We start from the raw sequence: 25,424 nt of genomic DNA, 5'->3' as shown, positions 1-25,424 counted from the left end.
CCCTCTTTTTTATGAATTCTAAAAAGCATAACAAAAAATGTAACATAAAAATGTTTTTTAATGCCAGAATAAATTTAATTTTGTTGTACTTATTTTGTTTAATTAGCATAAAAGCACGCTTGGACTTTATATTTTTTTCTTTAATATTTGACTTAATTATTATAACATATTTCTCAGAAATTTGTATATAGTGAGCCTACAATTATTTGTAGGATTTTAAATGTGCCCCGACTTCAAAAAGTTTGAGAACTACTGACTTAGATGATGTAACTTAGGTGTGTCACAGTTGCGTGAGCAAGAGGAGAAAGAAGAGGACACTAGAAATGTAGAAAGCTTTTTGGCTATTGTGCAACCCGTAGTTATCCCAGAACTTGCTGCACTCAGGGCTGGGTCAGGGCAGCTGTTTACATCAAAGGAGAGCTGATCTAGCAAGTAGGGCGTGTTAGGAAAAGTTCCAGGCAGCCTAGTGATTTGAGGGGGGGCAGGATAGTTGTAGTTGCATTGTGGTTCTTGGTCATCACTCCCTGCAGATCAGAAAAGCCAGCTACAGGGGTACAGGGAACAGGTTTCAGCTCTGAGGAAGAACGTCCAGATACAGTGTCAGTGCCCAGCTACACCATTAGATCGACATTGGTTCAGGACTTGGCTTCTAGTAGGGGACTGAAATGGCCTCCACTAAAATTCCACAGTAGGGAAGCCGAGCAGGTGGACTGGTTCTCAGAACCATGTGAGCAGCTTTACAGGAAGATTGGGGATGACCCAAGGCAGCGTGGCTAACAGACAATCACTTCAGGAGGCCAATCAGTCTTAATCTGTGCCCAGCCTTTTCATATGTCCAGACTACAAATTGACTGTGATTAGTCTAGCATGGGCCATGTGCCCAGCTTTAAGTCAAAAAGGGGAATGGAGCAATCCCACATGATTGACTGCCTACAGTTGGAGAATAGGGAGTTTTCCAAAGAAAATCAAAGCACCGTTTTCAGGAGAAACAGACTCAGTTGGAATGAGCACAGAGGTCCCCTGCATAGAGCCTGAATCAGAATATTCTGTACAGGGAGATGCAATTGAAAAGCTCATTTCCCCTCTGGCTATTGCAGTCATGGCCTAGAAGTTTGAAACATGTTGCTGAATAGTTTCTATTTAATTTCCATGCCTTTAGAAGTATTTGATTTCTTCAGTGCCATATTTGAAAATGTAGTATGTAAGTAAGACTTGACCTTTAAAGCATGCAGTTCATTATTTCAGAGTGGTGATTCCTTTTCATATCTCAATCTGAATTGCTGCTGTCGGGCTCACAGTCATACCTTTGAAATGACCATTCTTGCTTCAGCAATGCAGAACATGGGATTTCAGGTCTCTTTTGTAGCTCCCATAACTGCTTCTGTATTTCTAATTAAACTATTTGTACACACACACACACACACACACACACACACACGCGCACACACACATACACACAATCTATATAAAGATGTCACTAAAAACAAAATAAAATACAAATGTCTAAAATATTTAGCCAAAGATTGTTTTGTTCCATAAACTTGAGCCCCCTTAAAAAATTATTAGATGAGGACTTTAAATTTATTCTTTTTTCCCTTGGGAACAAAATAAAAAATACTTAAACCTTTAGAAAGGACCATTGGGTAATATTCATGATTTTCTACTAAGGAGCACCTACCTTTAATCACACCTAAATTCTGTATTTGTATCTTTTAAGTCTCTAGTTTGTTTTCCAGGTAATACTCTTTTATTAGCTTCTATGTTGCAAACATGGGGTTTGTCTAATGGCCTCGTTCTAGGTTAAGAAACGTGAGTAATTAATAAGGTCTCTTTAATGTCTAATATAGGAAGCTATTGAGTAAAAAGGATATAAAATTGAATTTTTCTGAATATGTTTGGGAGTTAATATAATATTCTGACTCCAATTACAGCCTTCTTTATAATTGCAATAAAGTTGAGTCTGCAAAAATGTAATGGTTCTATAACCATATTACCAGGCAACAGAATGATTTTGTATCTTATTCTCTCCTCCCTCCTACCCAGCCACCCATGCTTTTCTGTTGCATAACCTCTATACAGATGACAATTTTGGGAAAAACATATGCTTTTTAAATGTTCATTTATATAGTTGTAGAGTAAACGCCATTATTTTACTCTCTAGATTCATTCACTGGTCACAGCTTTAATTAAACAGTATCCAATTGTTTAAAATGTTAATACCTACATTTAGTGTTTTCCAGACATTTTTCTCCCACCTCAAAAGATTTTGAAGGGGAGACAACCTTTATAATCTCTTGGGAGAACAGGGTGACTGGAACTGTTTGAGTGACAAGTATTGTACTACATTGCTAACATAATGTCGTTAAATCCTCAATTAACCTATTTTGTGCATGAGAAAGATGAGGCTCAGAACATAAAATAATTTGCCCAGTGTTATGGAGACGTGCCATAATCCAAATGTGAATACAGATCTGACGACAAGGCCTATTCCTTTACCCCCTAGCCTGCCTTTCCAATTTCAACAATAGAAGTAATAGCTAGAACAGTAATGTGCATGAGGGGTTAGGCGCAGTCCCAAGTGCTTTTTACCCATGCATCCATCCTCTCATTTAACCTTCTTCAAAACTTGTGACAGAAGGTAGGAGGCTACAGATCTATACTCTGTCTAAGGTTACCGTAACTCATAACTGATGTGCTCCCAGTCCTGACTCTAATGCCTTCATTGATTATACCCTGTGTTCTCAAAAGTGTTCATTATCATGTTCTAATGAGAAAAAGATGCATGATATCTAAGGATAGGGTTATTTTCACTATAAAGACAGTTCCATAAATTTTTGATCATTTGTTATAATTAAAATTCTGAGTTTCCTTTAAGTCTTGGGCTTTTGCTTAGAGAGGCACCAGGCAGTGGGTAATGTGACATCCTACCACAGTGCAGTGATGAGGGACATAGAGAGGCTGTAATGGTCAGACCAGTTCCACCGCCAACAGTACTGAGAACAGCTATGCAATGAGTACAGTTAACATTGACAGAGCTCTTACTACGCGCTAGGCTTTGTTCTCTACGTTTGTTAACTCACCACGTCCTCCAACCCTCTTTGCGGTAGGTACTGTTATCAACTCCACATATAGGTGATCAAACGAAAGCACAGGGTGTATTGCCAATCATTCTGTCAATCTCTTGTTTTGGTTTCTTTATCACGCTTCCCATGATCTGTAATTATTCTGTTCTCTAGAAAATATCTTGTTCTCCAGAAAATCTCTTAAGTCCCCAAGAAGAAGGGACCTTATATCTTATTTTCTTCAGTTTCTGCAGATTTTTAAACAATGGCTGCCACATTGTAGGCACTTATGTTCAACTTATGTTGAGCATATGTGTTGAATGAATGAATGAATGAATGAATGAGCTAATGAACAATAATCTTACCGATTGGGTGATGATATCTTTAATGAGAAATGGGAAACTTCAGAGATGATAATTCTGTTGTAATTGTATGAAAGGACTGCAAGCCTTTCACTAAATATAACTGTTGAGCATTTTTCTTCCCTGTTACATTATTCCATGTGCATGTACGCATGTGATCATGAACCTAGGCAGAGGGAGAAAGGAAGACGATGTCAGCATATTAAAGTAACCCCAGTAGTCACTGGTCACTCAGTGAGTACCAGGTACAGTAGCTGCTGGCAGCAGAGACAGAGTCACTACTTACCTTTTCAAGTATGGAAATTCAGCTCTGATCACAGAGCAGCGTTTGACCTCGTGACTGAGTTCTGGCTGCAGTTTATGTCAGGCAGCTGTTGTGAAATGTCTGGCTCAGGTAGAGAAATTTTTTATTTTGTTATTCCATTTTTCCTCTTTTTCTAGACAAATGAGATGTTGACTTTTTTTCTTCCTGGTGTCTGGCAGCTACTAATTTCACAGGACTTTACAGCTGAAAAAAAAACAAAAACAACACATGAGATTATTAGCCTACTTCCCTCACTTTATAAGGGAAGAAAATAATCCCCCCCCAGGGATTAAGTGGTTTGCTAGGGGTCACATGAGTAATCAGCGGAAGAACCCGAGCTTGCCGAACAACCACTAAGGGTTTAATGATCAAACAATGTTAGGGGAAGATGAACACATGTTCCCTTCAGCACTGCGATCAGGAGGCTGACCCATCATCATTCTCTACTTTCTCAACAAGAAAATTATTGCTGGGATCTGAAATGATCACCAACAGGAGGTTGCTTTTAAGTCTGTATTTAGGAATACAAAGTAATATATTGTAGCACATTCAGTATCTAGAACCTTTTGTTTGACTTAAGGGCAAAGAAGGCTCCGAAGGGGCCCCACCCTCCGGGAAGACTCCGTGAGAACCGGTGATAGACCCATCGCCTCACTCCCCTCCACGGTGCCATCTGTCAGGAAAAGACACAAAAGCAGGCTTGGTTCTTACTAAGTCTTTAGGAGGCAAGACAGGTGGATTAAGAGCTGCTAGTGAACTATAATGGTTTATGTGAACAAGCCCTCGAAATTATTAAACAACTCCCAGGAGGTGTGGCTCCCCTCCTTGAAGCAAAGGACAGACTGTGTGTAGAAAGGAATGGCAACTGTGCCGTTTTAGTTTTACTTCTTTGGGGCAGAGGGTGGGGGGATTCTTCCCCCTGTTACCTTTGCCACGACTGTGCATCAATATCTCAGTGACATCATTGCCCAGGTGTAAACACAGAGCTCTTTATATGGACATCATAGCCATTGAAGGTGGCAATTTGAAGAGGAAATTAAAAAAAAAAAAAAGCACAAAACCAGAGTTGGCTGGTACATGTTGAGTGGCTGTCAGATTGAATGTAGGAAATGTGTTTTCACCTCTAACCCAGAAGAAATATGAGATCAAAATTGCTGCCTCCCTCCCTCAAAGTGTTGGTTCGTTCATCTGAATAGAAGAGCCTTGTTTTTCGTCTACACAGAGGCAGTCTGGATTTGATAAGTTACCATACGTCCAGACTTAACCTGCCTGTTTCTACAAGGTAAGGTGAGAGTTCACTGCAGATTCTAATTGTAATAGTTACAAACTCCCACATTCCGCATTAGCGAGAATGCCAGTCTTCTTCCCAGATGTCTTCATGCACTATCCCTGAGGATTCCTGAGGTTGGGTGCCTGCACTCAGGTATTCCTGAGAGTGTCTGAGGGGGCTGTGCCTGGCTCCCTGCTCCCTGCTAGGAGGAAACAGAGAACTGGGTGCATACACAAGGCGGTTCCTGCCACCTCTGGCCTCCGGACACCCTGGGAGTGGGCCTCAGGTGCCGGTGGCCCTGCTGTGTGTCGCTGCTGGTGAGAGAGCCGCTGTGGCCAAGCTCTCTGGAAACAGGGCGAAGGGAAAGCGTCTCTCATTGTCTGAGTGCCTCGCCCCCTTGCTCTGAGTGCAGGTCTCCCTCCGTTAGTGTCACCCCTGCTCAGGGCATCCCGCTGCCCCCGTCCCCAGCGGTGGCCTCCGTACATTCAGATCACATGCGTGGCTTTCCCAAGGCTTTCCAGTGTTCCCGAGGGAGGTAAGCCCTCGGCACCAGCAGTATTCTGTGCATGGCTTTCCCAGGGCTTTCCAGTGTTCCCGAGGGAGGAAAGCCCTCGGCACCAGCAGTATTCCGTGCCTGGCGTTCCCAAGGCTTTCCAGTGTTCCTGAGGGAGGAAAGCCCTCGGCACCAGCAGTATTCTGTGCATGGCTTTCCCAAGGCTTTCCAGTGTTCCTGAGGGAGGAAAGCCCACGGCACCAGCAGTATTCTGTGCCTGGCGTTCCCAGGGCTTTCCAGTGTTCCCGAGGGAGGAAAGCCCACGGCACCAGCAGTATTCTGTGCCTGGCTTTCCCAGGGCTTTCCAGTGTTCCTGAGGGAGGTAAGCCCACGGCACCAGCAGTATTCTGTGCCTGGCTTTCCCAGGGCTTTCCAGTGTTCCTGAGGGAGGTAAGCCCACAGCACCAGCAGTATTCTGTGCCTGGCTTTCCCAGGGCTTTCCAGTGTTCCTGAGGGAGGAAAGCCCTCGGCACCAGCAGTATTCTGTGCATGGCTTTCCCAGGGCTTTCCAGTGTTCCCGAGGGAGGAAAGCCCTCGGCACCAGCAGTATTCTGTGCATGGCTTTCCCAAGGCTTTCCAGTGTTCCTGAGGGAGGAAAGCCCTCGGCACCAGCAGTATTCCGTGCCTGGCGTTCCCAAGGCTTTCCAGTGTTCCTGAGGGAGGAAAGCCCTCGGCACCAGCAGTATTCTGTGCATGGCTTTCCCAAGGCTTTCCAGTGTTCCTGAGGGAGGAAAGCCCACGGCACCAGCAGTATTCTGTGCCTGGCGTTCCCAGGGCTTTCCAGTGTTCCCGAGGGAGGAAAGCCCACGGCACCAGCAGTATTCTGTGCCTGGCTTTCCCAGGGCTTTCCAGTGTTCCTGAGGGAGGTAAGCCCACGGCACCAGCAGTATTCTGTGCCTGGCTTTCCCAGGGCTTTCCAGTGTTCCTGAGGGAGGTAAGCCCACAGCACCAGCAGTATTCTGTGCCTGGCTTTCCCAGGGCTTTCCAGTGTTCCTGAGGGAGGAAAGCCCTCGGCACCAGCAGTATTCCGTGCATGGCGTTCCCAAGGCTTTCCAGTGTTCCTGAGGGAGGAAAGCCCACGGCACCAGCAGTATTCCGTGCCTGGAACCATTCCGTGTCTCTCCTGGTCCTACTCCTTTGTTTAATTTTATTTTTCAATTACTGTTTATAATAAATATTAATTTTTATTAGTTTCAGGTATACAGCATAGTTGTTGGGCGATCATATACTATACAAAGTGTTCCCTTCAATATTTCAGGGAACCCCCTGGCACCATGCATAGTTATTACAGTATTATTGACTAGATCCCTTGTGTTGGACTTGACATGCCCAGGACTATTGTGTAACTATCAATTTATAGTTTTCAGTCCCTTCACCATGCTCACCCCTCCAATCCTTCTTCCCTCTGAACCATCAGTCTGTTCTCTGTTTCTTTTTATTTTGCGTTCATTGGGGTGACATTGGTTACTAAAATGATATAGGTTTCAAGAGTGCAGTTCTTTAATATATCATCTCTCTATTGCAGTGTGAGTTCACTACCCCGAGCCAAGTCTCTTTCCATCACCATCTATCCCCATTTACTCTCTTCTTCCTCCCCCATCCCTTTCCCTCTAATAATGAGTCTATATCTCTTTGTTTTGCTCTTGAAATGTCACATATAAGTGAAATCATGTGGCATTTGTCTTTCTCTATCTGACTTATTTCTCTTAGCATAATACATAAGAGCCTCTAGGTTCATCCATGTTGTTGCAAATGGTAAGATTTCTTTTTCTTTTCTCTTTCTCTCTTTTTTTTTAATATTTTTCCAAAGTGAGAAGTGGGGGAGAGGCAGACAGATGGATTCCCGCATGTGCCCGACTGGGATCCACCCAGCATGCCCACCAGGGGGCGATGCTCATCTGGGCTGTTGCTCCACTGCAACCGTAGCCATTCTAGCACCTGAGGTGGAGAGGAGCCGTCCTCAGTGCTCGGGCCAACTTTGCTCCCATGGAGCCTTGGCTGCGGGAGGGGAAGAGAAAGATAGAGAGGAAGGAGATGAGGAAGGGTGGAGAAGCAGATGGGTGCTTCTCCTGTGTACCCGTGCTGGGAATCGAACCCAAGACTTCCACACGCCAGGCCAACACTGTACCACTGAGCCAACTGGCCAGGGAAAGATTTCATTTTTATGATTGACTAATATTCCATTATATAAATGTACTAGAGCTTTTTTATTTACTCATCTACTCATGGACACTTGGGCTGCATCTATATCTAGGCTGTTGTAAATGATGCTGCAATGAACTTAGGGGTAAATATGGTCTTTGGAATTATTGTTTTTGGTTTGTTTGTTTTTTTGGATATATATCTAAAAGTGGAATTTCCGGGCATAAGACAGTTCCATTTTTAACTTTTTGTGGAACCTCCATACTGCTTTCCACAGTGGCTGCAGCACCCTCATTCCCACCAGCAGTGCAGGAGGGTTTCTTTTCTCCACATCCTCGCCAGCACTTGTTGTTTGTTGATTTATTGTGATAGCCATTCTGACAGGTGTAGTGATATCTCATTGTGGTTTTAAGTTGCATTTCTATGCTGATTAGTGATGTCAAGCATCTTTTCATATGTCTATTGGCTATCTCTCCTCTTTGGAGAAAGATCTTTTCAGGTCCTCTGCCCATTTTTCAATTGGTGGATCATTTGTCTTTTCGGTGTTGAGTTGTATGAGCTCTTGATAAATTTTGGTCACTAACCCCTTATTAGATATGTCATTGGTGAATATTTTCCCATTTAGTAGGTTGTCTTTTCATTTTGTTAATGGTTTCATTTGCTGTGCAAAATCTTTTTAGTTTTATATGGTCCCATTTGTTTGTTTTTTCTTTTGTTCCACTTGCATCAGGAGGTATATCCAAAAAATATTGCTGGCTCTGGCCGGGTAGCTCTATGGATGGAGCATCCACCTGGCACTCACGAGGTCACAGGTTTGAGCCTCGGTCAGGACACATTAAGAACCCATCAGTGAGTGCACTACTAAATGGAACTACGAAGTGAAACGAGTCAATACTTCTCTTTCTCTCTTTTTCTCTTCCTCACTCTCTCTCTCTCTCTCCCCGTCCCTTCCTTCTCTCCCTCTCTCTCCGCCTTTCCTTCTCCCTCTCTCCCCCCCTTCCTCTCTTTCTCAAATCAATGGGAAAATGTTAAAAATAAGAAAGAAAAAGTAAAATCTGTTGCTGAGAGAGCCCCTGGCTGGGTCCCTTGGTTGACTAGAGCACCGTCCCAGGGTTGACTAGAGCACCATCCCAGGGTTGACTAGAGCACCGTCCCGGGGTTGACTAGAGCACCGTCCCAGGGTTGGTTAGAGCACCGTCCCAGGGTTGACTAGAGCACCGTCCCAGTGTTTACTAGAGCACCATCCCAGGGTTGACTAGAGCACCGTCCCAGGGTTGACTAGAGCACCGTCCCAGGGTTGGTTAGAGCACCATCCCAGTGTTTACTAGAGCACCGTCCCAGGGTTGACTAGAGCACCGTCCCAGGGTTGACTAGAGCACCGTCCCAGGGTTGGTTAGAGCACCGTCCCAGTGTTGACTAGAGCACCGTCCCAGGGTTGACTAGAGCACCGTCCCAGGGTTGACTAGAGCACCGTCCCAGGGTTGACTAGAGCACCGTCCCAGGGTTGGTTAGAGCACCGTCCCAGGGTTGACTCGAGCACCGTCCCAGTGTTTACTAGAGCACCGTCCCAGGGTTGGTTAGAGCACCGTCCCAGGGTTGGTTAGAGCACCGTCCCAGGGTTGACTAGAGCACCGTCCCAGGGTTGGTTAGAGCACCGTCCCAGGGTTGGTTAGAGCACCGTCCCGGGGTTGACTAGAGCACCGTCCCGGGGTTGACTAGAGCACCGTCCCAGGGTTGGTTAGAGCACCGTCCCAGGGTTGGTTAGAGCACCGTCCCATGGTTGACTCGAGCACCGTCCCAGTGTTTACTAGAGCACCGTCCCAGGGTTGGTTAGAGCACCGTCCCAGGGTTGACTAGAGCACCGTCCCAGGGTTGGTTAGAGCACCGTCCCAGGGTTGACTAGAGCACCGTCCCAGGGTTGGTTAGAGCACCGTCCCAGGGTTGACTAGAGCACCATCCCAGGGTTGACTAGAGCACCGTCCCAGGGTTGACTAGAGCACCGTCCCAGTACCCAAGGTTGCAGCCTGAACCCCTGATCAGGGCACCTATAGGAATAAACCAATGGATGCATAAGTAAGGGGAACAACAAACTGATGTTTCTCTTTCTCCCTTCCTTCCTCCCTAAAATCAATAAATAAAAAACTATATATTGCTAAGAGAAATGTCTGAGATTTTATTACCTGTACTTTCTTCTAAGGAGTTTTATGGTTTTGAGTCTTATATTTAAGTCTTTAATCTATTTTTCAGTTTATTCTTATGTATGGTTTAAGGAGGTGGTCTAGTCTCATTATTATTATTATTATTATTATTATTATTATTATTTTGCATTTATCTGTCCAATTTTCCCAACACTACTCACTGAATAGACTATCCTCACTGCATCCTATATTCTCGCTTCATTGAGAACAAGTCACCGGTCTAGACTTTCCCTCTCATTATGGTTTTTGTCTGAGAGCTCCCTTACTGTCAGACCTTGGGCAGGACCGTACTAGTCCACTAGGATTGTTTTAATCACTCTGACTCTAGGACAGTTCTTTGCTCCATGGAAATTCTTGCATACAGATTAATATGTAAGGGAGAGTTGAGGTGTCCAGCTCCCCGGGCAGCACTTGAGACCCCAATGTAAATGGATATGTCAGGGGAGGGTGTTCCCTAGGAACATCCAAGGTCCTGACCCTCGACAGTCCAGGTGTGTCAGACACAACCTGAAGATACCAGTTCAGAGCAGAGTGGAACGCTGGTGTTTCCGAAGCTGTCTGTCCAGTTGAGATGCCAGGAATAGTGCGCTATGATCTTTGTGCTGTCGTTAAGGAAAATCTAATAGAACATTTTTGAGGATTTTTAAGATCGATATGCCTCTGTTTGATAATCCATGTCTTAATCTGTTTGGGCTGCTGTAACAAAACTCCATAGACTGAGTGATTTAAGAACAATAGAAATTTATTTTTGTCGTTTTGGTGGCTGGGAAGTTCAAGATCAAAGCAGCAGCTGATTCAGTGTCTAGTGAGGACCCACTTCCTGTTTCAGAGATGGCTGTCTGGTCGCTGTGCCCCACATGCAGGGCTGGGTGAGGGATCTCTGGGCTCTCTTTTACAAGGGCACTAATCCCACTCATGAGGGCTCAACCCTCATGTCCTAATCACTTCCCAAAGGCCCCACTTCCAAATACCACCACTTTCGGGGGATAAGATTTCAGCATACGAACTTTGGAGCGAACCCAAACATTTATTCTGTAACAATACATATGTGACATTTTGATTATATAAAAGTAGGGGGAAAGCTTGTGTTATATCTAAAACCCTCTGTGCTGAAAGATCGTTATGAGCCACGTGACCACGGGCGAAGCTGCTGCTGTGTGTGTGACTGTAAAATGACAACCACAGGTCTTCACGTGGAGCCCTGTGGCTTCCAGAGTGATGGCTATAAAATGTGGCTCTCCCTCTGTGTCTGAGTGCCTGGGAAGCTCGCAGGAGCTTGCTGCCACCCGAGGCTGCAGCCCAGACTTCTTCACAAGCAGGAGAGGGCCTCTGCGAGCCAGCCCGTGTGTTTGCTGAGCACCACGTCTCACCTGTCCTTCCCTCGCCCTTTGTGTGTGCTTCAGCTTTAGTGCCTTGCTTGCACTCCCCTGCACACTCGGGTCTCGGTGCTCGTGTTCCTCCCCTCTGCAGAAAACCTAAATATTTTTCTGGGTTCATACAGCAACAGAGCCGTAGGCAAGCTTTTCTTATACAATTCGTTACCAGCACTTGGCTGCTTTAGCGTCCTTATCAGTGGGTGGAGAAGCATTTGCTTGCCCTCAAAAAAAAACGGCCAAATAACCACTCCTTTGTCATTTGGTGTTTATTTACTCGGCAAACATTTACTGAGTACCAGCCGGCCGCTTGTCCTGGTGTTGGGAGATGAGTAACACACCGTCCACAGCCTCAACGAGTTCCCACTCTGGGAGGGGAAGACTGGCTCAGAAGCAGGCAGTAACAAACCCTTCTCGTGAGTGTCTTGCTGGGGACAGGAGTGGGGAAGCACGGAGCGCCATGGGAACACGGAGAAGGTGCCCTGACTTTAGCCCATAGAATACTTCAGAAGAGACCACATGTTGCAGGTCTTACAGGAGGAGCTGGCATTGGCCTGGGAGAAAAGAGAAGAAAAATAGGGATTTGAGGTAGAGTACTGTTGAGGTAGGGTTCTAGGATAGGGTTAAGGGGCTGATTGAAGCCAGTCTCACTGAATTCTCGCTAGGGTAAAATAAGCAATTTAAATTATTTTCTTCTTCTAGAACTTGGATGTATTTTTTAAAAGTATTGTCCACCTTGCAGTAAGATGTTACCTAGTTGAAATTGGCCTGAATCTATTGTATTGTTACAATGATTGGGAAATGACTTGAAATGATCTTAAAACATTATAAATTTGTCTGTGAACATACATTCTAATTAGTAGAAAGAGTAAGGTGGTCATAGAGAGTTTAAAATAACTGTGGTGGTTTCCTGCTTAAACCTCATTGTTCATCTTTTTTCTGTCTTCATCTAAAAAGGAAAGAAAAAACAAAAATAAATGCATTAAATGTGTATGCATAATTTTTTTAAATTTTTATTTAGAAAATTAGATTTAACAGGATGACATTGATCAGTAAGAGCACATAGGTTTCAGGTAAACATCTCTATAGCATTTGAACTGTTGATTGTGTTGTGTGCCCCTCACCCACAGTCACATCCTCTATCGTCCGGTATATTTGTCCCTCTTTACTCCCCCCAGTTCCCTCCCCCACACCCCCTCTCCCAGGGAACCACTTCACTTTATCTGTGTTCGTGAGTCTCCGTTTTATATCCCACCTCTGTGTGAAATCATGTAGTTCTTAGCCTTTTCTAATGTACTTATTTTACTCAATATAATGTTAATTTTAAATTACCTCTGCCTTGTTAGTCTTGTCTAAAACTGTAATGTACACCAATATAACACTTTTTTGTTACTTTTGGACATAGTCTTATGTCATGGGAGAAAATAAAGTTGGACATATATGGGAAAGATGGGACAAAACTTGAAAACTGATGTCACTGTTTTTGAAATGGGTCTGCTTTTACATGACTATTAAATACTGCCACTTAAATTTAGTGGAAATGTTAAATGTTGGGATTTTTTCTTTTTGTTATCAAAGAAACAAGAATAACAATAAGGGAATACCAATAAGGAGACGCGTGTAACTTATATATAATTAGGGATCCCCTAATTTTTGTGAGCAGTTATAGTTATGAAATGTGTTTTGGGTCTGGATAATAAAATGAAACACTTCCTTTCAAATAAGAAAACTGTCCCTCTTTAAGGTTATGAGAAGACCGATGATGTTTCAGAGAAGACTTCCCTGGCGGACCAGGAAGAAATCCGGACTATATTCATCAACCAGCCCCAGCTGACAAAATTCTGCAATAACCATGTCAGGTAGGACCCTCTGAAGCATTCTGTGGGGCCAGCTCTCAGAGCACGGCCCTACAGGCCTCCTCCCAGCCAGAATGGAAATGCTTGCAGAGAGCTCTCCGTTAAAGCGGTTCCTATTTGAGAGCTTACTGGAGGCAGTGTGAGTCTGCTATTCCCCTCTTCTAGCCAACAAGGACGTGGTCATAGGAATCTGGGGCAGAAAGGATAAGCAGCTGCTCGTGGGTGAATACCTTCATCTTATGCCTGTTATAGAACAACACATTACTGTTTTGGGTTAACAAGTGTTTACATTTTAGAAGAGGTCTTTGCCATTCTTCACTGGGGACTCCTTTTGGATGAAAGGCTCTTTAAATTTTGGCTTTGGATAGTTACAAAATTTAATATGGCGATGAGGAAAGGAGGGCTGTGCGAAGTACTTCTTTGTTATATTTTCATGCCAACAATAATGTAAAAAGTATCTCTGCTATAAGCCCTGTTCACTGAGCAGCCCCTGCAACCCAGGGAGCACCCCCAGGGCTAATACACTGTTTCTCCATTCGCAAAATTCCTAAACTTGAGACATGCCATTTAAAATTATAACTTCAAATTTAGGAGTAACTTCTCACAGTTTGGGGAGTGTGGCATATGTCCCTTTAATGTCTTCTCTGTTTAATTAACAAGAGAAAGATTGGATGTTTCCAAGACCTAAATGGTGATAGCTGACTGTGGCTATATCTGACGGGTTTAGTGTTGAGTCTGAGACAAGTTCGTAGAGGAGTCATGAAGAAAATTCAAACAGAAACCCAGAAAAGTCCCCATTTCTGAAGTTATCCAGGGAAGGCCTCTATTGAAAGTTGCTGATTTTCCCCCCACAATTTTATTTTCAATAATATATTATACAGCATCTCAACTGAAGTTACTCTTCTTTGAAAGCTACTCCTGTCGTGTTAAGCCGGATGATTAACCAATGAGAACAAAAGATTTTAAGGAGAAAGTTCTTACTGTGTATTTGTGTAGCTCCTTTCACTCCTTTTCATTTAGGTTAATGACCATTTGCGGTATTCTCCCAATTTGGAACAGCGGGCAGCTGTTCATCATCTAATCCAGGGATAGTCAACCTTTTTATACCTACCGCCCACTTCTGTATCTCTGTTAGTAGTAAAATTTTCTAACCGCCCACCGGTTCCACAGTAATGGTGATTTATAAAGTAAGGAAGTAGCTTTACTTTATAAAATTTATAAAGCAGAGTTACAGCAAGTTAAAGCATATAATAATAATTACTTAGCAAGTACTTTATGTCGGATTTTCGCTAAGTTTGGCAGAATAAATCTTTATAAAACAACTTACTATAGTTAAATCTATCTTTTTATTTATACTTTGGTTGCTCCGCTACCACCCACCATGAAAGCTGGAATGCCCACTCGTGGGCGGAGGGACCAGGTTGGCTACCACTGATCTAATCTTATAGTGATAATAGACTTTTGTAGATGTTGGAGCTCATTGCAGAGTAATTTAGCTTTATGCTATTTTTCCTTTTGTTTTTTAGCACTGCAAAATACAACATAATTACATTCCTTCCACGATTTCTCTACTCTCAGTTCAGAAGAGCCGCCAACTCATTCTTTCTCTTTATTGCACTGCTCCAGGTAAAGTCATGTCGTAAAACCTCAGTTCGACATCACGTGTTCAGATAGTGGTAAATGCCCCTGCCCAGTCTTCTGAGGTGTATCTGAGCACACAGGAATCAGCAGGCTGGACATTTCCAGCCCCTGCTATAAGCAGCGTTAGAATTTCACTACCTCTCTAAACCTTTTTTTTTCTTTTTCTGAAGTTGGAAACTGGGAGGCAGACAGACTCCCGCATGCATCTGACCGGGATCCATCCGGCATGTCCACCAGGGGGCGATGCTCTGCCCATCTTGGGGCATCACTCTGCCACAATCAGAGCCATTCTAGCGCCCGAGGCAGAGGCCACAGAGCCATCCTCAGTGCCCGGGCCAACTTTTGCTTCAGTGGAGCCTTGGCTGCGGGAGGGGAAGAGAGAGACAGAGAGGAAGGAGAGGGGGAGGGGTGGAGAAGCAGATGGGCGCCTCTCCTGTGTGCCCTGGCCAGGAATCGAACCCGGGACTCCTGCACACCAGGCCGACGCTCTACCACTGAGCCAAGGGCCTCTCTAAACCTTTTGATTCATTTTTATGAGCTTATTTTAAACATTCCGTAAATGCAATATTGGGTGCAAAAGGGGAATGGGGCTTTTTCTTAAAATATTAATTTATTTTAGTAACAATCAAACTATCAATTCTCAGAATACAAGAATTACCACTTTAAATCTTGTTTCTCTTTGTATTTGAGTTAGTAGTAATCAGGAAAAAAAATCTTTTATTAAAAAAACAGCATACACTCATTGTAAAATGAATTAGAAAACACAGTAAAGAAGAACTTTACAACTCATTCCACCACCCCGAGGCAACTACTCTCTTAAAATCTGGGTGTATATCCTTCTGGTCTTTTATTTTCCCCTCCCAAGCATTGATTATTAATTTAGTTTACAAAAAGGGGATCATAGAGTACATATGCTTAGTAATCTGCTATATCCATGTAATAAAATGTGGATATTTTCCCATGTGATTCATTGTGTATCTCAAATGTCATTTTTCATGGTCATGTGATTTTTTTAATACATGGATATACTGTAATTTTTTAACCCACCCCCCTTTGTAGGTGTTAGTTCTATGCAGAACTGCTTATCACGAAGCTAATGCTCTTCCAGCTACTTACAGAAATGAGCAAATTACCTTGCCCAGTGTTAGTCTGCCAGACAGTAAAATCAAGGAGGCATATTTTAAGAGGCACTAAGATTTTCTGGTTTTTAAGTGTATTGCCAACTTTCTAGCTCTCACTGGATTTCTCTCTCTTTTTTTCCCCCCTTCAAATAGCAAATACCTGATGTTTCACCAACAGGTCGCTACACAACACTGGTTCCTCTCTTATTTATTTTAGCCGTGGCAGCTATCAAAGAGATAATAGAAGATATTGTAAGTATTTAATTTTTTTCATAAATAAATGTGACTCTTTGTTATTTTATATATATATATATATTTAACATGTTTCTTCTTTAAGTTATTAACTCTCAGTACAAGCTGCTTAAAATGCCTATTCAACTTAGAAGTATGCAGAATATGCTCCCATCTCTGGAGTTAATTTCTGTTGATTTCTGTAGGACTAATATTGCAAAGTGCTCATTACAATCCTCCCTCATGTTTGTGGCTTATTAATGAAAGAAGTTAATTCTAATGTCATTTTCGCTTAGAGAGGAAATATATTTGAACATTACTATTTTTAATTATGCTTAATTTTCTATTTGTACATTATTTCAAGTTAAACAAAACCTCTAAACTATCTAAATATAAAGGGTTTGGGGTTTTTTTGGGTTATTTTTAAAGTTATATGCCGTAGTTTTCACCTCATTAAATACCTATGATTCCTTTTCATCTTATTTTAGTAGTTCTAGTTTCCTTTTCTTTTACCTCATTTTATTAAAAGAAAGGTACAGCAAATTTGCTCTTTTTATTTTTCCGTAGTAGCAGAGAAAAAGGGAAGTCAATTTCCTCTTTATAAAACACATTCACTAAAATAAAATCTGGCTTCTTTTTTTTTCTTTTAACTGTTATTTTAACTACCTTTGTTACGGAAGCCAATATTTTTTTCTGTGCCCTTTAAATAATTTGCCTAGCTGACAAGACCTTCTGTCAAGCCTTGAGCAAGTCAGACAGTAAGGCGAGGAAAGGCCGAGATGTTCTTTAGAAAGCTCCGATTTAAAAGTACGCTAACATGAATGTTGTGACCGTGGGGAATCAAACTGAGATCTCACTGAGAACACAGGAGCCGTAGCATCACTAGACCCATTAGACATGGGTCAGCTGACTGTTTAGATCATCAGTCTCAAAGACATCAAGTATCTAAGAGTACAAAGTGTGTGTGTGTTTGTGTGTGCACGCACACACATGTGTAAAACATAGTCCTCTTAATGGAAATGGTGTACTTGATGGGCACTACTAGTCGAAAATGTCAGGGGCTGTCTTCTTACTTGAGCTGTTCCACACACACTTCATACCATCTTTTAAATTACGATTGGATTTGGCACTCCATAAGGATTGGACACTACTAGTTTTGTTTCTTTCTTTGCTTTTAGGACTCCCTTCTCTTTCTCTGTTCAATCTCATTTTCACTGAGCATCTTTTACTGACTTGGCATTGTGCTATTGTTTGTATGATTGTTTTTCTCATCTAATTCCTTCAGTAACTTTGAAAGTTGGATATTAACCCCATTTTAAAGGTGAGGAAGCTGAGGCTTGGAGAGGTCATATAACTTGCCCAAGAAACTGATGGAATTTCTCTCCCATCCAATGCCCTTCCCCTTTATTTTTGTGGCAAGCCACCAACAATAATATTAAGAAGTTAGTGAACTTCTGGGTTCCGTGCACTTGCCTTGTATCCTTTACATTTATTAAATCTTATAGCAACCCTTTTAACAATAAATGATACTATCTCCATTTTACAGATGAGGGTGAGGAGGCACAGAGTAGTAAGGTAACTTGCCCAAGGTCACACAGCTATTTAAGTCGGGCCATCAGAATTCAAGCAAGGCTCAAAACGCCTGCCTTATAATTATTGCTCCTAACTGCCTCTCCTATCTTTCATTTTTTTTCTTTTCCTTAGCAAAACTAGAAACTCTCTAGCTATGGTTGTAGTACCCCTTTCTATGAAAATACATGGTAAATAAAATGCTATCCAAGAAGTTTTGTTTTTTTCAAACAGAACTCTTATTGGCATGATGTAAAAATTGAGTACTGTTAGAACATAGCTTATTAGCAATTTTTGAAGGATGTAATATGGGTATCGTGGGGTAGTAATAATATTATTTAAAGTAGTTTTCTAATAAAATGTTATAAAATGGGCTAAAATGATCTGTAAGAATGGTTGAACTAGAAATTGATATCAAGGTATGGGTAATAGAAAGTTTAAAATATTATTCCTGAGAAAATAAAAAAGATCAAATAATAGATAGTTAGACAAAGAGTATCTTTATCAGTAGTTATAATGAATATACACATTTGTTCATTCATTCAATGATAATATATGAAGCAGTACTTAAGTGGCAAGCATTTGTAGGATATGTATTAGGATGCGTTAAACTTCTGCTGCAGTAATAATTATGTCCCAAATGTCAGTGGCTTGAACATAAATTTATTTTTCACGTCTCAAATACACTGTAGGTTGTACTGTAGAGGGAAGGGCGGGAGGCACCCTAGTTCATATAGGCTCTTGGGGACTTTGCCGTGTGGAATGTTGTCACTGGATTATAGAAGAGAAAGGAGATCTCACTTCTTCTTTTTTGGCCCAGAAATGTTGCATATCACATCTGTTTATAGCCTAATATTAGAGCTAGTGACATGACCAAAGGGACATGTAATCTCCATGTCCATCGAAGTAGAGAACTGGATATTGATGAATACTAGTAACGTATACCATTCTTATATCAGTGAATAAAACAGAACTTCCATTCTAGTGAAACTTCCTTTATATTCTGTTAAACAACATTTAAAATTTTTTTAGAGTAAATCATTGTACTAATTGCTCCAGGTGGGATACCTAAGATCTACCCAGCCCAGTGCCTTTTGCTTTGGACTACTTAACATAATACAGTTTTCTCTTTTTATGTATAAGTAACAAATGAGATATGTGCTTACTTGAAAATGCTGTAAGATTGATGGAGAAATATTAGTTTAATAAAAAAAAAAGGTGTATCATGCCAAATGCCAATTCCTATGGTAAGGGTCAAGTTTGTTTGTTAAATTAATAATATTCACCACCAAAAACATGCCTTCTTTGCTGTAAACTTAAAGACTGATAAGCTTTATTGATTATAAAACAAGTACTTTAAAGTCTACAAAGTTCAGAGATCAAATGCTGAGTATGTACTAGTGAGTAAAAGTGATGGAGCTTGCAGTCCAGAAGAGGAGACACCCATTAATCCAGCAACCTCACCAGCTATTGAGAGAATTAAATGATGCTTGTGAGGTCCTTAGAACAGTGTCGAGTGGAAAGTAAGGGCTGAATAAATGTTAACTGTACTATCATCTAAAGATCCTTTTGACTAAAATATAGAAAACGAGTTGGGAGGAAAACAGAGAGGATTTAAGTAGACTTAGAAGAATATTCTAGTGGCCAGTACGAAAAGAGTAAAGATATCTTGGACTAAGTGGCGTGATAGAGATAAAGAAATGTGGAGAAGTCCGTTCGATGTATATTTGAGAATAAAATTGACAAGACTTATCATCATTTGACATGCTGTATTCCCTACTTACTTTGTTTCTACTCTGTCTCTCACCATTAGCCTGTGAGCTACGTAAGAGTGAGAGTGTTTGTCTCTTGTTCATTGCTGTATACTTAGCTACAGTAACAAGTGCTGGCACTGAAGTGTTTAGTATAAACATTTAATGAATGAAGTAACGAATTGGATGGGAGTGAGAGAGAGCAGAGATACAACGATGACCCTTAAGTTCATAGTTTGTATGAGTGGATGGTATATGGTTCATTGTCGAGACAAGGATCAAGTCTTGGGAGTTAAAGCCATGCATTGTTTTTTGGATGTAGTTTGAGATGCCTTTGAGACTGCTAGAAGGAGTAGATATAACTGTCTGGAACTCGGCTGAATGTGTTGGCTCATATACATTTATGTATTGGTTATCATGGGAATTGCAGGTAGGAATGAACTAAGAGAGTATAGAGTGAGAAGCAAAGAGAGCAAGAGAGTAAGCCTTAAGGAATTCCATCGCTGAATTACAAGGAAGGAGACAAGGAAGAAGGGGCCAATGTGCAGGTGAAATACCTGGATGGTGATGCAGCAAGAAATGCCTAGGGCGGAAAGAGTTCCCAGAGGAGGGTTAGTCAACATTGCCTCCTTAAGTATCCTAAAGTTCATGGAACTATTTACACAGTACAGTCTATTGGTGTACTGTCAACCAACTATTGAAAGGATTAAGTAATTCACTAGCTTCCAGTGGTATTAATGATTTCTGATTATAGGACAGGGAGGTATTTGAAATCAGAGAATAGCTCTATTAATTTTTCTGAACTGTTACTTTAGAAGGCATAAAGATTGCTTTAGGATAAAAGATGCTTTCTTTTTATACTCATAAAGTTAGCATCTGCCTTTCCAGGTAGGTCCTTATGTATGTATATTCAATTCGATTGTGTCTTGACAAGTAACCTAATTTATTCTGTGGTGGAAAGATTGAGGGATGAGACGCCCCCTCCTGTACAGGAATTCTCTGTAAGTGGAAAGTAATGTTCAGGAACTTCTTAGGTTTCACGAAGATTAACTTTCCTGTAGAAGTGGAATGTTTCATTAATTAGCTTTTATCTGTCTTTTTCAGTTGGAAGTCTTAGCTATTATGTATTATAGGTATGCATTGTTTCAGAACTATTTGCACCTGCTCTGAAAATCTAAATTTACCTGGAATATCATTATTGGCCTAAAATTCATTTTGGGTTACTTTTAATTTTCTTAAGATCTTTATTAACAAACAAAAATGAGTAAGCATTTTAGAGTTTTATTAATAAAATATGCTCTACTGAAGCTACAAATTTAATAGAACTTTAAAAATTCAGCTAAGAATATTTGCGGGCAAATCGTATGTTTGCTTTTGGGAGCAATAACTAGCCTGTTACCAGTCTATATTATGATACTTTTATTAGCGAGCATTTTATTCTGAGGAAGAATCGTGATGTGTTCCTCCTGCGTGTGGATGTGGCAAGAATTATTTTCCACAGAAGCATTCTGAACGCCCCGTTTGCATTCTCTGCAGTTCAGTGGCTGATTGTTTGGGGGAGTGAGTTCACACTGCCAGCTATTATGCCACTCCCCCCGAGAGTCACTGTGTCTTGAAGGAGTGCCAATACACAGCTCTGGACTTGGCTCTTAGGAAGTGTTTTCATATTGGGCTCTGTGGTCCTAAAAACCATGTTTCTTCTCAATGAATTGAGCAACGCATTTGTTTTGCATTCTCCCTTATAATCAAGTATTTGCAGCTAAACCTGACCATGGGTTTTATATGATAGAATCTTTGAGCAGTTAGTTATACTCGACACTTTTCTCCAATGTGAAGAGGCTGGTGTGATGCTGTAAGTTTAGATGAAAGCAGTAGAAAACCTCTAGTTGAACCATAGAAAAGGTTGTTTCACCAGGTCATATTCTCACCTGTCCTCTGACCTTCTCTTTCTTTTTCTTAGTGCTATAATGCCTTGGTTTATGTAACTGTTCAAACTCACCCATCTAAACATGAACTAAGTCTCCTGTTTACTATTTGTTTTAGTGCTTTTAGAAGGAAGAATAGAATCATGTGATTCAGTGGCTTGGGAATAGGGGGGAGGGTGGCTCTTGGGGAGCAGTAAATGGAAGAGTCTTTATGCAAGTGGTACATGTATTTGCTTCTAGTCATTGACAGACATCAGCACATCATTAAATTATAGAGGGTGTACTCAACTTAATTAGCTAATGAACCTCATACATTGAAAATATTTCAGTACCATTATTAAAGGGTAGTTATTATAGATAATTCTCTTGGGCAATCTTTTTTAAGTGAGTTATTTAAGCAAAAGACTAAGTCAGCCTTTCAGCTCAAATAATTCTAGTACATTAAAATTTTAATCTTATCTGCATGATAATGTAAGACCCGCCGAGGACCGCACACCTGTACTCCCGGAAGAGGAGTACTGCGTGAAGATGCTGTGGATGGCTTTCTGTTTTAAAATTCTTGGATGTCCTCTGATTCTTTCTGTCACCACACCCTGGCATTCTTACAACATCGATATGTGTGTGAAAGGATAAAAACCTTGAGAAACATGAGTTAAAGCCATCTCCTTTGCTGTAGGTGCTATTTTGTTTTATTCGTCTGATTCATTTTCCGTTTTTGTTTTTGCTTTTAAACTTTAGAAACGCCATAAAGCTGATAATGCTGTGAACAAGAAACAGACACAAGGTAGGAATTTTACAATTTCTCATATCTATAACATACACTCATACTAATCTAAATAATCTCTTCAATGAAATGTAATTCAATTGATAATACTGTATATCTCTTTAAATTTTTGTTCCAGGGTAGGTTCTTGCTTTGTAGCATTTATTAGCATGACAGTTAAATTTGCATTAGAGTGATTTACAGTGGCAATATTTTTGAAAAGTAACATTCTTAATATATTTAAGTACCTCTTAGCAATGTGCTCTGAAGTACTATCCATAAAATCTGCAGTGGTTATGACAATATTAAATGCTGAAAAATGTCTTTATTTTTTTGTGCTCTTTAGATGTTATGCTAGAAAAGATTTATAGAAAATAATCAGATATGATATTGCCGGGGTAAAAGGCATACATTGGAAGCACTTTGACTATAATGCACATGCAGATATGATTTATGCTCCAGAAATAAATACAATTATTAAAACCAGACCATCTTCTGGGAAGTGCATGGTATTTTGACGTGGCTCTTTTGTTGTGGGTCTGATTTTGATGTCGCCCAAAACAAAATGTCCTTTAACACAGCAAATAGATCATTATGCGCTCAGATTATTAATACCCAGGTTCATGCAAAACAGACTTCATGTTCCAGCCCTCAGCTTGCCTCACCTGAGAATCTCATTTCTCTTTGAAGTTCCCCGATGTGTTGAGGATCAGACATATCTGCTAAAATTAGCTGGTGATTCAACACGGTATTTTTATACTGCTATGAATTTTATGGACCCTGTCAAAATGCCCTGCTTCTCTTCTTACCACCTGCTGATTTTTGATACATTTGAGGAAGCTACATTGATTAAAGATCACCTAATAAGTTAACAGAATATTTACATTGTATTCTTTCCTGTGGGACATATGAAAAAAATATAAGATAGGAACTGTGTAAAAGCACAAAGTAGCCCTGGCTGGGAAGCTCAGTTGGTTAGGTGTCAACCTGATGCACCAAGGTTGCGGGTTCGATCCTTGGTCAGAACACACAAAAATCAACAATGAATGCAAATAGGTAGGAAAACAAATTGATGTTTCTTTCTCTCCCTCTCCTCTTTCTTCTCTCTCTAAAATCAATAAATTTAAAAGACTTTAAAAAGCACAAAGTGAAAGATGATGTTGTGTGGGAAATGAAGGACTTGGGATACATGATCTCATATATCTCTAGAATTTTGTGGGAGATCGTGGCTCCTATGTCAAATGCTATATAAATTTAAGAAGTAGAGAAAGTTGTGGGGTAACTTGAGCTACATCTTAAATCTTGGGAAGACACTGGATGAGCAGAGGCACACAAAGAAGACATAGCATGAGAAAGGGGAGGACAGAGGAAGAAGGCTGTTGGATTGCTCTGTTGAACCATCGTTAGACTATCGATGAAGACAGAGATTCCTATCAAAGGGAAGCTAACACACGGCGAAAAGGGCAGGCCAGGGTCCGATTTTACAAGGCCTTGAATGCCAAACCAATGGATTGCAACTCTTCTTGTGTCTGTTGAAGGTGAAGATGAACGTACAGATTAAAGATGAGGAGCAGAACAAATTGAAGTAGGAGGCTACTGAAACTCTGGGAACCAAGTGACTAGGAAAGTGGGAAGGGAAAGCCACAGGGATTGAAAGGGAAAGCCTCAGGTATTTCAAGTACTGGTATTTTTGGCAATATGCAGTTTTTGCATTTGTTGCAGTGTTGGTGAGAATATTCAGAACGGTTTTTGATCCAGTAATATGTAATTTTTTTTTCAATGCATAATGGATCTCACAGAAGAAGGCTCTGATATTCAGGGGTGGGCGGTTGATTTCCAACCCTTGGCCCAAGAGTTATTATACACTTAAAGAGTAGCTGTCATAGGTATGGTTATGTTAGGTACCACACCTTGAACTGATATGATCTACGATTTTCTAGGTACTTACCTATTTCCAAAAGTACTCCCATTTGTCTACTGTTCAGAGGAAATATTCTTTCTGAGTTATAATTTTTGTTTCATCAGTTCACACTGGTTAACATGATTAGCTCTATGACTGTAAATGAAGAATAGGCAAGTGAGAAGGAAGTTTCTATGATAAGTGTATATAAAACTTATGTCAAAGTAAAATATTAGGGCTTAACAGCTATAAGACCCGTTTTAGCAGAATACTTGGTAATCCCATATCTAAGAAACTATGGCTTTCAGTTTGATACTTGCATTTTCTAAGAGCTGATGGTTTTTCCTTTTTTTTTTTTTCTTTGCCTGGTTTGAGTATCGGTTATCTTTTTTATTTTACAGTTGATAAGAGGTAACAGAAATGTTTGTGGAGGATACTGTTTGCTGTCACATAACTCAAGTTGCTTAATATGAAAGCCATCTGTTGTTATTAGATCAGAGTGAAATTGAATTTGCTTTGCCGAATTGGGGCAGGAGTGGGTGTAGGAGTGGGGAGGGGGCATATTTGACAGCTAATTATTTTTTGACAAATATTTGAAGTAATAACTATAGAATTTCAGTTTCTAAAAGTTTGCCAAGACCGTGTAATGTGTAAGAGGACACCTTTCCCTCAGATTCAAATAGTAACCCTTCTATCTTCTTAAATGAATATTTTTCTCCTTATTTTGCATTTGAGGCACTGCAGGTGTCCCCAAACTATGACCCGTGGGCCACATGCGGCCCCCTGAAGCCATTTATCCGGCCCCCCACCACACTTCCGGAGGGGCACCTCTTTCATTGGTGGTCAGTGAGAGGAACGCTGTATGTGGCGGCCCTCCAACGGGCCTGAGGGACTGGCCCCCTGTGAAAAAATTTTGGGGACCCCTGCTGACTAGAGTGACTTTATTCTGTCATTCCCTAACAACTTCAGCAATATAAATTCATAATTTTATTTCCAACATTTCTAATCATGTAACTGTAGGCTGGCACCTGTCTGATGCCTCATTTCATGAATTAATACCCTTAGTCAGGGATCATATTATGGATTTCATACCCAACTAAGGACCTTAAACACTTGACATTTTGAGCCTATCATCAACACTTTTTGAAAACAAGCCATTTCTTCCCCTGGAGTTACATAAGTCAGTTAAGTACACAGTTTCATGAGCTGGCAAATTCAAAACTATGTTGTTCTCTGTGGAGGTGGCTGTGGAGGGTGGGTAGAGTAAATGGATGTTCGGAAGTCTGGGACTATGAGGGAGTCTTGATGAGTTCTGGGGTCCACTCTTCCCAGTGGAGGATGACCGCCTTTCCGTGCTGCTGCCCTTCTGTTGTGAGTGGGTGTAGCTGCACTGGGTAGCAGCC

General features: G+C 41.2%; 1 protein-coding gene across 6 annotated transcripts in view; it reads left to right on the top strand.

Annotated features, from left to right (window-relative positions):
• The window catches only part of ATP8A1 (ATPase phospholipid transporting 8A1), a 232,445-nt gene that overhangs the window by 19,243 nt on the left and 187,778 nt on the right, over window positions 1-25,424 (top strand). For 4 of the 6 annotated variants that reach the window (XM_066387035.1, XM_066387032.1, XM_066387033.1 and 1 more), the window contains exons 2-5: window positions 13,009-13,123; window positions 14,647-14,746; window positions 16,036-16,134; window positions 22,097-22,142. In XM_066387035.1, coding sequence (XP_066243132.1) covers window positions 13,009-13,123; window positions 14,647-14,746; window positions 16,036-16,134; window positions 22,097-22,142 — 360 coding nt within the window. Of the gene's footprint in view, window positions 1-11,592; window positions 11,681-13,008; window positions 13,124-14,646; window positions 14,747-16,035; window positions 16,135-22,096; window positions 22,143-25,424 lie in introns of those variants that run through there. The other 2 variants (XM_066387030.1, XM_066387036.1) reach the window with 2 other exon arrangements.

Source organism: Saccopteryx leptura, chromosome 5, assembly GCF_036850995.1.
Source record: "Saccopteryx leptura isolate mSacLep1 chromosome 5, mSacLep1_pri_phased_curated, whole genome shotgun sequence".
Classification (NCBI taxonomy): domain Eukaryota; kingdom Metazoa; phylum Chordata; class Mammalia; order Chiroptera; family Emballonuridae; genus Saccopteryx; species Saccopteryx leptura.
The sequence above is the reverse complement of the archived record's forward strand: the minus strand, read 5'-3'. Positions and strand labels throughout refer to the sequence as shown.